The 15,890-nt window shown below is 31.9% G+C and overlaps 1 protein-coding gene and 1 long non-coding RNA gene across 3 annotated transcripts in view; one reads left to right on the top strand and one right to left on the bottom strand.

Moving 5' to 3' along the window:
• The window catches only part of LOC139511944 (uncharacterized), a 97,630-nt gene that overhangs the window by 10,005 nt on the left and 71,735 nt on the right, over window positions 1–15,890 (top strand). For both annotated transcript variants that reach the window (XM_071299145.1, XM_071299144.1), the window contains 2 exons: window positions 9,162–9,333; window positions 14,766–14,946. In XM_071299145.1, coding sequence (XP_071155246.1) covers window positions 9,279–9,333; window positions 14,766–14,946 — 236 coding nt within the window. In that variant the 5' untranslated portion in view covers window positions 9,162–9,278. The remainder of the gene's footprint in view (window positions 1–9,161; window positions 9,334–14,765; window positions 14,947–15,890) is intronic.
• LOC139511930 (uncharacterized) lies at window positions 11,473–13,857 on the bottom strand. Its single transcript, XR_011662120.1, has 3 exons — window positions 13,353–13,857; window positions 12,540–12,608; window positions 11,473–11,778 (listed from the first exon to the last, which is right to left on the bottom strand). It is a non-coding gene; the product is annotated as an uncharacterized lncRNA (long non-coding RNA).

Genomic DNA, 15,890 nt, shown 5'->3' with positions numbered 1-15,890 from the left:
CATCTCTTGGCGTCCGGCGTCGTTAACTTTTACAAAAATATTTTCTGAAACTACTGGACCAAATTTATCCAAACTTGGCCACAATCATCATTGGCGTATCTATCTAGTTTTAAAAATGTGTCTGGTGACCCGGCAAACCAACCAAGATGGCCGCCATGGCTAAAAATAGAACATAGGGGTAAAATGTAGATTTTGGCTTATAACTCTAAAACCAAAGCATTTAGAGCAAATCTGTCAAAGGTTAATTCTTTATCAATTCAATATCTATATGCTGTGAAATTTTCAGATTAATTGGACAACTGGTTGTTAGGTTGCTGCCCCCAAATGGTAATTTTTAAAAAAAATTTGCCGTTTTTGGTTATTATCTTGAATACTATTGTAGATAGAGATAAACTGTAAACAGCAATAATGTTCAGCAAAGTAAGATCTACAAATAAATCAATTGACCAAAATGGTCAGTTGACCCCTTTAGAAGTTATTGTCCTTTACAGGCAATTTTTAACAATTTTCATTAATTTCGTAAATTTTTGTAAATTTTACAAAATATTTTCCTCTGTAACTAAAGGGCCAAGTTTATTATAGATAGAGAAAATTTTAAGTAGCAAGAATGTTCAGTAAAGTAAAATCTTCAAACACATCAACATCACCAAACACAATTTTTTTTTATGAATTCATCTGTGTCCTTTCTTTAATATGCACATAGACCAAGGTGTGCAACACATGTTCTTTAAAGCCTCTAGTTTAGGTAACAGAATAAGTCGAACAGCAAGGCTCACTTTTTTGTTTGCCAATATACTTTGAATAACAAGTTGAGGTATGCTAAAAGCACAATAAAGTGTCACATGAAATGAGCTCTAGCTATTGACACAGCTTTGTATCCTCGTTTCTACTGAAATGGTCTAGTAATTTGTTGACATTTGTATCTTCTATAAAAATGAATCAGACAGGCTAAACATGTTTTGCATTTGACAGGAATTATATAAAAAAACACTTTTTTACCTTGAATTTATGTAGACACTATGACAGATATTGATGTTTTATTTATGGTAGTTGGTGACTTGGAGTGTTTTAAAATTATTCTTTATTTGTTGTTTTTTTGACCTGGCAAGTGTTGTGGTTCCAAAGGCAATTTTGAATATTTTTTTCCAATTACATAAGACATAAGACATAAGACATTTTATTTCACTAAGACCCCCACATGGGGTATGGTAGTACAACATTGTTTAACAAACAATAAAAGTGTGAACATATTTACATTAGAACAACATGGTTAACAAAGGTGCAATAATAGTATATATATAATTAATACAAATATTTGACAGGAAGTACAAATTATAGTAACATGATTAAGCACATGTATTAAAAGGTTTTAATAACACTTTTTCAAAATTTTGCTATTCCAGTAAGTGTAAATAAATCTGATGTATTCAACAATTCTTTAAATTTTAAAACATTTGGGTTTTTACATATATTTAAAGGTAAAAATTAAGCTCTTACATTGTTGAAAAAGGTACATTTGAATAAGTAATGAAACTCATCACCAAGTTCATTAGCATTACAAAGATTACAATGTCTTTCAGATCTATCAAAATTAAAAAATCTGCCCGTTTCAATGGGCAATTTATTACTAAGGCAACCAAATTTACATAAATACATTCTTAGATCAGATGGTAACACCGATAAATATTTCTCAAAACAAAAATCAGACTTGTATATTCTGTAATTAAGACATTTTGCAGAATTCATAACATTATTACTCCAGTTCAACATAAATTTATCACTTAAACATTTCTTGACATTCTTACTAATATTATCAGATTTAGCAATTATTTGATCATCCCACATCAAATTAAATCCACATTCATATAAAGTATTTTTAATTTCTAACAACCATTTAGAGTGGTAGATACCCCTTTTACTAAGCTGTACAATATAGAATACAGTGTATATGAATTTTTTTCTCTTTGACCACACATGATACGTTGCCAGAAACCAACCATTCTAGCTTTAATAAGAATATGTAATGGTATTCTACCCAATTCTCCATAAATCATACAATGAGCAGTACTTTTTTTAACCTTCAAAATTATTTTACAAAATTGCATATGAAAGTTTTCTATAATATTACAATTTTCAAAATCCCATACTTCTGCACCATATAACAAAATAGGTACAACCATTGTATCAAATAGCTCTAATTGCATATCAATTGGCAATCACATAAAATGTATTTGGTCCAAGGACACAGTTATCGTCCTTTGGTTTTCATTGTCTACGAATATAGTCCCTAGTGTAAACAGTGTATAACTTGCATGTTTTATTTGATACACTGTCCCAATTTATTTCTTGATATTAAATGCATGAAATATTAAGAAGGGGGATGTATTTACATGTTAAAAAAAATTGGGTGCTGAATCTTTATTTTAATTAGTGATTTGGTCCAGTTCAAACAGGTCAAATTTTATCTTGTCTTAAGCTGTCAAACTGAATTTTACACCCCCTTAACACAGAATTATCAATATTTTGAGTTAAAGCTGGTAGAAGTTTCTATATTTTTTATATTATTTGTCTCACTGGTAGTACACTACACTGTAAAAATCTTTTTGAGAAAGAGCAGGTGCGATTTTTTTAATTTGAATTTATTGTCTAAAAGAAATGCACTACGAAATAACTGTGTTCTCGGGTCATTTGAGGAATTTTTCCTTGCAATCTTTATTAAAAATGAACTTTTATATTTGATAATGTATAGATTAGAAATTTTGTGATGGTTCCAAACCCATTGAATTTTCCTTTTCAAAATTGTCTGTTCTAATAATTTCTTCATTGCAAATAAAGTAAACAGTTCATATACACACAGCATTTTAGAAAAGGTAACTTTTCACTATGGATATTTGTATTTTTTTAAGGTATTTTATACATATCTACCACTGGACCATTTAATTCCCGAGAGAATTTGCTTAACATGAAGTATCAAGATGCTGTGAACTCTTTTATCTTTATAAGGCCCTCCTTTATGGAGCTACTTATATGGTAAATGCAAAAACTTTAAATATTTCAAACGCCTAAAGTTGCCAAGTTCATACTGGCCTACTGTCACTATTTGTGGGAGATTTCCCCCATGGAGGCTCCCAGTTGGCAAAATTTTGAAATAGGAATTTTGTCCGCAATTTAAAACAAAACAATCACTTTTACTACATTGTATTGGTAAAGCTTTGGAAAACTATGAAGAAGCAAATAAACAACATAAAAAAGAAATGTGAAGGCCCCTTTAGAGGTTTTGTAGGACTATGACAGCCATATTGCATGTACAACCCCCATGGGAAATTTAAAATGTTGGTAGGTATGCAACTTTGGGACCCCTCAATTTTTAAAATCCTGTATCCATGGAGTTAGACCATGCAGCTCTTGTAAAAGACTCTTAATAATGTTTTGGTTTTTGTCGAGCCTTCAACTTTTGTTGCAGAAAGCTCGACATAGGGATAGTGATCCGGCGGCGGCGGCTACGGCGGCGGCGTTAGCTCACTTCTTAAAAGCTTTATATTTTAGAAGGTAGAAGACCTGGATACTTCATACTTCGTATATAGATGCTTCATGTTACGAAGTTTCCATCAGTCACATGTCCAATGTCCTTGACCTCATTTTCATGGTTCAGTGACCACTTGAAAAAAAAGTTCAAATTTTTTGTAATGTTGAATTCTCTCTTATTATAAGTAATAGGATAACTATATTTGATATGTGCGTACCTTGCAAGGTCCTCATGTCTGTCAGACAGTTTTCACTTGACCTCAACCTCATTTCATGGATCAGTGAACAAGGTTAAGTTTTGGTGGTCAAGTCCATATCTCAGATACTATAAGCAATAGGGCTAGTATATTCGGTGTATGGAAGGACTGTAAGGTGTACATGCCCAACTGGCAGGTGTCATCTGACCTTGACCTCATTTTCATGGTTCAGTGGTTATAGTTAAATTTTTGTGTTTTGGTCTGTTTTTCTCATACTATATGCAATAGGTCTACTATATTTGTTGTATGGAATGATTGTAAGGTGTACATATCTAGCGGGCAGATGTCATGTGACCCTGACCTCATTTTCATGGTTCAGTGGTCAAAGTTAAGTTTTTGAGTTTTGGTCTTTTTATCTAATACTATATGCCATAGGTCAACTATATTTGGTGTATGGAAATATTTTATGATCTTTATGTCAGTCACGCAGGTTTTATTTGACCCTGACCTCATTTTCACGGTTCATTGCACAGTGTTAAGTTTTTGTGTTTTGGTCTATTTTTCTTAAACTATAAGTAATGGGTCAACTATATATGTTGTATAGAAGCATTGTTAGCTGAACATGTCTGCCTGGCATGTTTCATCTGACCTTGACCTCATTTTCAAGGTTCATTGGTCTTTGTTTAGTTATCTTGGTTAATGTTAAGTTTATGTGACAGTTGTAATAAAGCTTAGCTTTACACCTAGGACTATCAACATAATATCAATGATTAGTATAGAAGGCGAGACATTTCAGCGTGTGCACTCTTGTTATTTTTACCTTGACATTTCTGCTTCTATAAACAGTTTTAAATATCAAATGGAAAAGTTCACAAAATAAGCTGATTGTATCATATGTACTTAAAGTACGTAACCAATTGTGATTTAAACACTATGTCCTTTAGTCTAAAAATTAAGAAAACATAGATCAAATATAAGATTAGATTAATACAATTTCATGTTATCAAAGTTAATCCACCATACCTTACATAGTATATCTAAAAGTAGTCATCCCACATATCAGAGAAATCTAGACCAAATTTAATTTGTTGATCAGATTTGATAGAAATCATTGATGAAAAAGATGAAAATTTAAATGACTATTAGAGGTTTCATAGCTACGGGAAAAATTTTCACAATGAGCAAATTATATGTCAACAGTTCTAACATATTGCTTTTCTAGGTAAAGCTGTATTAACTTATTTCTAGCTCAGGCTTTCTAATACAACTTTGACTTTTATCTTTGGTGGATTAATTTATATTCAAGTGTACCAATTTCAGCTAGTGCATTAAGGTACTTTTTTCTTGGATTACTTGATTTTGTTGTTTTTATTGTTGTACTGACAATATGTGAAATCATCCTCAATAATTTTTTTTTTTTTTACATTGAATCAATATAGATAATTTACTTATATGTAGTATCAGTATTGTTCATACAAAGAACACTCTATTCAGGAGGTTGATAACAATCAATCTTAGCATAGGTTTTTTGGCACTAGATGCTCTTGGACAGAGAAAGGGAGGAGAAATGGTCCTTAATAAGTAGTGTTGTAGACAGTTAACCGTTGAACGACCGAATACAGAATACCCAAAACGCTAACCAGTTACCAGGTAACTGGACTTTTATCAATTTTAATAGATTTGATATCAATTTGTGTTGTAATCATTAGATATTTATGTTTTCTTTAAAAATTGTTGTTTTGGGAATTAATTTGACAGATCAATTGTCTAGTATATTGATTGCTATTGTTAACCCAAAAATATAAAATTAATTAGAACTTGTCTTTCAGCTACGGGCAAGATCTTAAGGAAACATAATTAGTATACATGTTTTTTTAACAGTCACTTTAAATCAGTAATACGATTAAATTTTACGATTTACTTCATTATTTCATTTTTGATCTAATATTGTGTAGACTTACATCTGAATGTGCAATCTTCGTCGTGCAAGGTTTGTCATGCTTTAAATGAAATGCTAACTCAAAAGTTGTGAAATGCAAACCAGTGTAAATGTAATCAATATATGCTTGATAGTATGAGTTACATGCTTAATCATTTCAAATTGAAACACTCCATCTATTTTCGGAAACAACAAGAGACAATTGGTTCTGAAAGAATCATCAGTTTCAGACATCTTAAATTCTATGAGATCAAGAAGTTGTTTTTTTTATTTTTCAATTTAAAGTTAGTACAAACGCCATAGCTGATACGGTGTATTTGATTATTAAAAGACAAACTTCGCCAGGAATCCTACAGACAAGCTTTATAATACCAAAGGACAAACTTCAATTCATCGTATTATAAAAACGTAAATGTATGACTTGGATGGAAGGTTGTCACATTGAAACTCATACCACATCTTCTTTTATCTATGTGTAGGGTACTTTAGATAAGGCCTTCAAACATTAACTTAAACTACCTACCGTTAATCGGTCAAACAATTATCCGAGTAACCGATCAGTCTAAAGTGTACGATTTGACAACACTATTAATAAGAGAACAAAATGTAATCTGAATTTGTTTGCTGATCTTTTTGTCTTTTAATTTGATTGGTTATGATGTTTTCTGTAATTATTTACCTGACCTCATTATGTTTGATTGACTTCTTTCTTAACTTTTTTGTAGTCTAAAATACATCTATTAGTTTCAGTGGATTTGCATAATCAGGAGTTTTATAGAAAAAAATGTGATCTTTCAGAAAGTAATCATAATCACCAAAATTGATTTATCATACAATTTAATCTTTGTTTTATTGAAAGTCCCAGTGAAACCAAATTCATATTATGGTTAAAATTTCAAGTGATTATTATCAGAGATTATATATACTGTAAATTCAGAAATTATTGTGATTTTTTTATTATTGTGAAATTGTGTCAGAGTTATAATCGCAATAATTTAAACTTGCATTTTGAAATTTTTTTAGTTGACTTAAATAGGATTTTTCTCAATATCGCAAAAATTAAAAATTACATTTTAGTCTTATATGACAAAATCGCAATAATTTCTGAATTTACAGTATATATAATCTGTGATAATAATCACTGAAAATTTTAACCATAATACGAATTTGGTTTCAGGGACTTTCAGTAAAACAAAGATTAAATTGTATGATAAATCAATTGTCATGTTAACATTTGGTTTAAATCTTTTTCAAATGTAAAATTGAGAATTGATATGGGGAATATGTCAAAGAGACAACAACCAGACCAAAGAGCAGATAACAGCTGAAGGCCACGAACGGGTCTTCAATGTAGTGAGAAACTCCAGCACCTGGTGGTGGGCCTCATGATCCTATGACAAAATGTGTGGTTCTTTGCCTTCTGAATACAAAACAACCTGGAGAAGTTGCAATGCAGATATGATTTTAAGAATATATTACATAACATCTCACCTTTCAAGGGCACCTGAAATCATCCCCAGTTTTGGCGGGATTCATGTTGCTGAGTATTAAGTATTTTATGTTATGTTTTGTATACTACTGTTTGTCTTTTAATCATTTTTATGCCCCATTGTTATGCCCCATTTATGGGCATTATGTTTTCTGGTCTGTGGGTCCGTTCGTTCGTCCGTCCGTCTGTCTGTCCGTTCGTTCCACTTCAGGTTAACTTTTTTGGTCAAGGTAGTTTTTGATGAAGTTGAAGTCACATCAATTTGAAACTTAGTACACATGTTCCCTATGATATGATCTTTCTAATTTTAATTCCAAATTAAAGTTTTGACCCCAATTTCACAGTCCACTGAACATGAAAAATTATAGTGCGAGTGGGGCATCCATGTACTATGGACACATTCTGGTTTAAACTGTTTCTTTATAATGAAACTGTATCTTCATTCCAATTATTATGTATAATCCCTGACGGAATTTCTAGTGATTATGCATAATTCCTGAAGATTAAATAATTTTCAGGGTTGCAAATTTTTTTTTTTTTATCATTTTCAGTGAATTTAATTTAGAAAATAAGAAAATGAAACTTGTTATCAAGGCTTTGCTAAACAAGCCTGAAATATTAGACAACGTGGTATTGGTTTTGCACATTATGGAAGGCTGTACGTTGACCTATATGCTTTAGTTGTTAATTTTTGTGTCATTTGGTCTCTTGTTAGAAGGTTGTCTCATTGGCAATCATACCACATCTTCTTTTTTTTTTTTTTTTTTTAATATAAGTGAGCTGTAAATGAAGCCAAATATGGGATGAATTTCAATAAAACCTTCAAAAACAATAGTAATAAGAAGATGTGGAATGAGTGCAAATAAGATCTCTCTGCATCCAAGTCAAAATGTGTAAAAAGTAAAGAATTATAGCTCATAGTACAGCCTTCAACAAGCGCCTTGGCTCACACCAAAGAGCAAGCTATAAAGGCCCCCAAAATTACTAGTGTAATACAATTCAAACAGGAAAACAAACCCTCTTATCTATATAAAAAACGAGAAACTAGAAACACTTATGAACCACAGCAACAAACTACAACCACAGCAACAAACTACAACCACTGAACAACAGATTCCTGACTAGATTGAATATGTAGAAGTCATTTCTTTTTGTGTAATTTAAGTTTATTATAATTCGTGAAATAAATACATTTTATAATGTGAATTACAATTGTAACTGCTTATTTCGCTTTTTAACATTTACCAAAGACTATCTTTTGTAAAATTGAGCATGCACCCAGTACACCAAGCATAGATTATTAAATATGAACTTAAAAGCAATTTCTGCTTTAACTCTTGCTTAAAATTAATTTTTTGAAGTATATAATTTGATAAATTTTGTACAATACATCAATAATGAGAGTATATGAATCAGCCGGTAGCTATTGAACCACGGTTGTCGTCACAGATGTTTTCTATTCTAATAACCCTGGTTGAGTCAGGATATTCCTTCGTGATATTTTTAAGAAAATCTTAATAATTTTCTTTAATTTAAGATGCATCATTGATGTATTTTGTGTGATAAAACGTTGATCATTAAACTGAAGTTTAATTGTCACTGAAGAAAGAACGAGCTGAAAGGACTAATATATTTTTGCTTACTTGACAAAATGGAAAAACAGCTGATGTGATTTATAATCGGTCAGTTATATAATACCAGTGTTAAACTCACTCATTTGGAATAATCAAATAGTGGACGTAGTGGACGGAGAAACAATAGATACTTTGAATTGTTTTGATACTAAATCAACTAATTTTATGCATATAAACTTTAAAAGTTTTAGTTGGATTTTCTTTACAATCTGAATTATTGATCGGAATAAAGACTGTTACATAAATTTTAACTTATTGCATAATTAATCTATTTTGTCTTTAATTGGATGTGTATTTATATGTCTATTTATATGTCTATTTAAATTCAGTGGGTTTTGGAGATTTAAGTTTTAATACTTATTTCTTATCGCCAGCAGATGTGAAGGACAGTCATTATTGTGAACTATATAGGATGACCTCATCACCATCAACTCTTTTCATTCCCATCAACTCTCTATACAGTCATCATAAGGATTAGCACAGATGAGTACAGAATGTCTGGTTGGAATAGCCTTTCGGGATACCTCCAATTTCGACCTGGAGGAGGTGGTAAGTAGATATTTTGACCTTGACATTGTTAACATGTAAAGTCTCAATTGATTGAAAATTTTGGGGAACATCCAATGATTTGAGTATTTTTTCTATTTATAGATGATATTTTGAGGGACATATATATAGTAACTAATTTCTACCTCTGTCTTACATCCGGCAGAATTTTTAATCTAAATTCTGAAAATAAATTGTTTTAACTCGTATTATATTGTCCAAGTTTAGCATTCCTTTGAAGATGAAAATATCATCAGAGGACGTCTAAAGAGCCATTATGAGTTAGCCCATGAAACCTTATACTGTAAATTTAGAAACAAATGTGTTTTTTAAATAATGAAAATTATTGCGATTTATATACAAATAATATATGTATCAGACATCAGAATGCATGCTCTTATTATTGTGATACTTATCCAATTACATTATTCAATTCAATAATAAAAACAACCAAAGAACAATCAGCAGTTTACAAAACACAACCTAGCAAGTGATCACAGATGCTATTAAAATGAAGCAGATCCTGCTCCACATGAAGCAACTGTTGTGTTGCTCATACAAGTACAAAACTGGTGATAAGTCTAATTTGCCAGGTTACCTAGTGGACCAAATATAGGGTCAGATAAAAAAAAGTATGATTTCTTTGCCAGGTTACCTAGTGGACCAAATATAGGGTCCGATAAAAAAAAGTATGATTTCTTTGCCAGGTTACCTAGTGGACCAAATATAGGGTCCTATAAAAAAAGTATGATTTCTTTGCCAGGTTACCTAGTGGACCAAATATAGGGTCCGATAAAAAAAAGTATGATTTCTTTGCCAGGTTACCTAGTGGACCAAATATAGGGTCCTATAAAAAAAAGTATGATTTCTTTGCCAGGTTACCTAGTGGACCAAATATAGGGTCAGATAAAAAAAAGTATGATTTCTTTGCCAGGTTACCTAGTGGACCAAATATAGGGTCCTATAAAAAAAAGTATGATTTCTTTGCCAGGTTACCTAGTGGACCAAATATAGGGTTCTATAAAAAAGGTATGATTTCTTTGCCAGGTTACCTAGTGGACCAAATATAGGGTCCTATAAAAAAAGTATGATTTCTTTGCCAGGTTACCTAGTGGACCAAATATAGGGTCCTATAGAAAAAAGGTATGATTTCTTTGCCAGGTTACCTAGTGGACCAAATATAGGGTCCTATAAAAAAAGTATGATTTCTTTGCCAGGTTACCTAGTGGACCAAATATAGGGTCCTATAAAAAAGGTATGATTTCTTTGCCAGGTTACCTAGTGGACCAAATATAGGGTCCTATAAAAAAAGTATGATTTCTTTGCCAGGTTACCTAGTGGACCAAATATAGGGTCCTATAGAAAAAAGGTATGATTTCTTTGCCAGGTTACCTAGTGGACCAAATATAGGGTCCTATAAAAAAAAGTATGATTTCTTTGCCAGGTTACCTAGTGGACCAAATATAGGGTCCTATAAAAAAGGTATGATTTCTTTGCCAGGTTACCTAGTGGACCAAATATAGGGTCCTATAAAAAAAAGTATGATTTCTTTGCCAGGTTACCTAGTGGACCAAATATAGGGTCTATAAAAAAGGTATGATTTCTTCGCCAGGTTACCTAGTGGACCAAATATAGGGTCTATAAAAAAAGTATGATTTCTTTGCCAGATTACCTAGTGGACCAAATATAGGGTCCTATAAAAAAAGGTATGATTTCTTTGCCAGGTTACCTAGTGGACCAAATATAGGGTCCTATAAAAAAAAGTATGATTTCTTTGACAGGTTACCTAGTGGACCAAATATAGGGTCCTATAAAAAAAGTATGATTTCTTTGCCAGGTTACCTAGTGGACCAAATATAGGGTCCTATAAAAAAGGTATGATTTCTTTGCCAGGTTACCTGGGTCAAAATCTTTAATTGTTTTTACATAGGCGGTAATGGTAACGTTTTTTCCTGTAGCTCAGTCCATATCGTTAACTTGGATATGTATGATAGCTTGTTTCGAAGCTGTGACATTTTCACATATGTGGTTAAATTTTCGGGGTACGAAGTGAGATTACTTTTTCCGTAAATTAGCAAACCCCGAACATCCTGTTGTGATGCGGCTCCTTGTGGTAAAATATCCCCTTTTTAACACAATAAGTTCTTTGAAAATTTAATACTTTGAACACATTCAATAGCTCCATAGTTTTTACACATTTATTCTATGTTCCTCTACTTTCCTAATCACCACAAATAATTAAGTTCAGTCATTTGCTAAAAATAGAAATATGTCCAATATCACTACACAGAGATTTTTTCTTTACACGTGACTTTTGAGTTCCTCATTTCAAGGCGCATTAGGGATGTTGTCCCATATTGAAATCCATACTTCTGATTTTTCCAAATATTTTTATGTGATCTTCATCGGTATAATATTCTGAATAAATCTTTGTATTTTTGTCCATTTCTGAAAAAAAATAAAGTTGTTTTAGCACTATAAGGCAATGACACTTTCGTCGCTATATTCATTTATTTTGAATACAATGAGTATGTATAAGTAATTTCTTCCAGATTACCTCCACTAGTCAAAACAAGGACAAAACTTCTGATTATAACCTTTAATTACAATACACAGACCCTGATAAAGCATTCTATAAAATTTTCTTGTGCCTTAAAGTGCATTTTGACAGAGAAATTATGCAAAACTGAAGGTTTTATAAAAAAAACAACACCAAAATAATTATTCTAACTAGTGGAAATCTTGTATTTAATACTGTTGAAACCACTCTAAACTACTGGGAAAGTCATCCATATCATATAATTAGAGTGCAATATAGTGCAAATTTTCAAAACTTGTCCTTTCACATAATTCTATTTGAGAAAAAATGTTTTTTACATGTTTTTCAGTGAAAACCTTTTATCAGTGAGAAATCCACATGAGGTCTTAACGGAAACATTGTGACATCACATGTATTATGGCGTCATTAAATAACGACAGATCAAAATAGCGCTAAAAATAGTTTGCAGTGTTACGTGAGAAACAGTTGCCGCAAGATTTTACTCGAAATATTGAGTCCAAACGATCTGTAACTAAGCCTTTTCATTTAATACCAAGACCATAGCAACAGTTTTCATATTAGCATATTTTTAACATACTGACTGTAATTTCTATTGCATAAATACCAGAAAAAACAATTTAGAGCTTGCCTAATAAAACAAAATGCTTACCAGTTATTCAGGACTTTTTAAAACCTCTAGTTTGCCATCTCAGGTTGAAAAATAATGATATGTCTGGAACTGAAATAAGACAAAAAAAATACTCAGGCTGTGTTATCATTTGATTTAAATGCATAAGTATTATTGAGAGAGAAAAATCTATTCTTGAAAGTTTAATCACAAAGAAAGACAAATGCTTCTCCCTTGTGGCTTAGCCACCTTCATTTAAACCTTTTGTATTAGAACCATGGGTAGTAGCTAACTAGCTTAATAGTTGAATAGGTGCAGAAATATTGTTTTCAAGAAGGTTTGACCCTCCCCCTTTTTCACTGAGAAATGACAATATCTTTTGTTTTGCTCATGTGCATTAAAAATAATAATTCATGATTTTCTTAAAACATGTAAATGTGTTTGTCTGTTTTTTTGTGCATATGATATCTACTGACCAGGGGTCAAATCATTGGATAAAAGCACATGCGATGATGAATCTCATATTACTCGTATGAAGTGTGTTATCTCCCTTGATTATCAGGTATTCCTGTAGACCAGAGTGATAATTACATAACAAAGACTATATTGTGTCATGTTTACTTACAATTTAATAATATTTAAAAGTTATTTCTTGCCTTTTTAATGTAGTAAACAAATTCCTTTCGGATCTCTCGGAAGTAAACAAATTTATGATTGTGCCTAAAACAAGTGTTCAGCCCCGTGCCAGTTATGCATTTTAAAAGCGAAAATTTCCTCGAGTTTTTGCTGATCTTTATCAAAAACATTTATCTTAAACAATTTATGATATCTAGGTATAAATAAAAAACTACTTACCATCATTTTCGGTGGTGTACAAGGTGAAATCATCCATAAATCAGTCTGACAACTTCTGGAATTAAGCTTCTAATTTGGGTCAAAATCTTTAATTGTTTTTACATAGGCGGTAATGGTAACGTTTTTTCCTGTAGCTCAGTCCATATCGTTAACTTGGATATGTATGATAGCTTGTTTCGAAGCTGTGACATTTTCACATATGTGGTTAAATTTTCGGGGTACGAAGTGAGATTACTTTTTCCGTAAATTAGCAAACCCCGAACATCCTGTTGTGATGCGGCTCCTTGTGGTAAAATATCCCCTTTTTAACACAATAAGTTCTTTGAAAATTTAATACTTTGAACACATTCAATAGCTCCATAGTTTTTACACATTTATTCTATGTTCCTCTACTTTCCTAATCACCACAAATAATTAAGTTCAGTCATTTGCTAAAAATAGAAATATGTCCAATATCACTACACAGAGATTTTTTCTTTACACGTGACTTTTGAGTTCCTCATTTCAAGGCGCATTAGGGATGTTGTCCCACCTAGTGGACCAAATATAGGGTCCTATAAAAAAAGTATGATTTCTTTGCCAGGTTACCTAGTGGACCAAATATAGGGTCCTATAGAAAAAAGTATGATTTCTTTGCCAGGTTACCTAGTGGACCAAATATAGGGTCCTATAAAAAAAGTATGATTTCTTTGCCAGGTTACCTAGTGGACCAAATATAGGGTCCTATAAAAAAGGTATGATTTCTTTGCCAGGTTACCTAGTGGACCAAATATAGGGTCCGATAAAAAAAAGTATGATTTCTTTGCCAGGTTACCTAGTGGACCAAATATAGGGTCCTATAAAAAAAAGTATGATTTCTTTGCCAGGTTACCTAGTGGACCAAATATAGGGTCCTATAAAAAAAAGTATGATTTCTTTGCCAGGTTACCTAGTGGACCAAATATAGGGTCCTATAGAAAAAAGTATGATTTTCATATTAAGTGTTACCCTTGTCCATCCCATCTGTCCCTTGTGTACATCCCCAAAATTGTTAGTTTGACTCAATCAAATGCTATGAAATTTATACACAATGATTATTATTACAAATCAGATTAAGTTTGAAGATTGATTGAGTCACTTGAACAGTTCTCGAGTTATGTACCTTTATAAATGGAAAAATGGCTATATCTGATGTTTCTGTTCTCTAACTTTAGTTTGCTTCAACCAAATGTTATGAAAATTTTACACAATGCATAACCATAAAACACAAATCAAATTTGAATTTGGATTTTGTCACTTTAACAGTTCTTGTATTATGTCCCTTTGTAATATTATATGCAAGCAGAGGCATCATCTGTGCAAATCTATGTTTCTGTACAGTAATTTTAAAGATTTTGACCTAAGAATGTCATATTTTTCAAATAATTATTTCAGGTCTGAGTATTTTGAAAACAAAGCGTAAAGTTTGGTGTGTCCTTGATGAAGGTCAATGTAAATTAGTATATTACAAGAACGAGGAGGAATTGAGACACAACAAAACACCAATCGGCAGTATTAACATTAAAGGAGCTGGGATATCACTGGATTTAGATACACACAACCAGTTTATTATTTTGTAAGTAGTGTATTTTAATACTTGATCGTCCTTTATATGCATGAAATATTTGCCACTGGACCTATGCATGGAACAACAAATCAATCAACCAAATATTTGATGAAAAGTTGCCTATCATAAACCAACCAACCTTATGAGTACTCTAGGAGTGTGGCTATATTGCATTCACCTTGTCTGTCTGTTCATCAACTTACTTTTCTTAGAATTGACTACATATTTAACTAGCAGTTGGACAATAATGAGTTGTAATGTGTGAGCACCTTTTGAATCCATCAGTTACCTACTGTTTGTTTGCTGATACTTGGAATCTTTTGATATGGTGAATGATCTCAAAAATATTGATAGACATATATCTCCAATATTACTGAACATAATGACTAAACATTTGTTCAACAGTTCATCATTGATGAGTTGTAATGTGTGTGCACTTTCTCAAATTTTTCATACAACTTCCTTCTTCCTGTTATCCCATACTTTAAAGTAGGAGTGGGGTATCCTTAGAAGCATAAGTATGCTTTTAAGTCAGGAATCTGATGTACAGTGGTTGTCCTCTGTTTATGTTGTTCATACTTGTTTCTTGTTTTTCAATTTTATATAGATTAGACCATTAGTTTTCCTGTTTGAATGGTTTTACACTAGTAATTGTTTGGGGCCCTTTATAGTTTGCTGTTTGGTGTGAGCCAAGGCTCCATGTTGAAGGCTGTACTTTGACTTATTATGGTTTACTTTTACAAATTTTGACTTGGATGGAGAGTTGTCTCATTGGCACTCATACCATATCTCCTTTCTATTTCCAATTTGAAAAAACATGACCAGTATTCAAGTCTCTTGTAATACATTAAAATTCCCCTGTATGACCAGACCCAATGCAGCTGTATTTTAGATGGCAACTAATTACAGGTGCAACGTCTTAGTAACCAGGAAAAAAAGCATTTGCTGATCAA

The sequence above is a fragment of the Mytilus edulis genome, chromosome 2 (assembly GCF_963676685.1).
Source record: "Mytilus edulis chromosome 2, xbMytEdul2.2, whole genome shotgun sequence".
In the NCBI taxonomy this organism is placed as follows: domain Eukaryota; kingdom Metazoa; phylum Mollusca; class Bivalvia; order Mytilida; family Mytilidae; genus Mytilus; species Mytilus edulis.
Note: the sequence above shows the minus strand (reverse complement) of the source record. Positions and strands in the feature narration are given on the sequence as shown.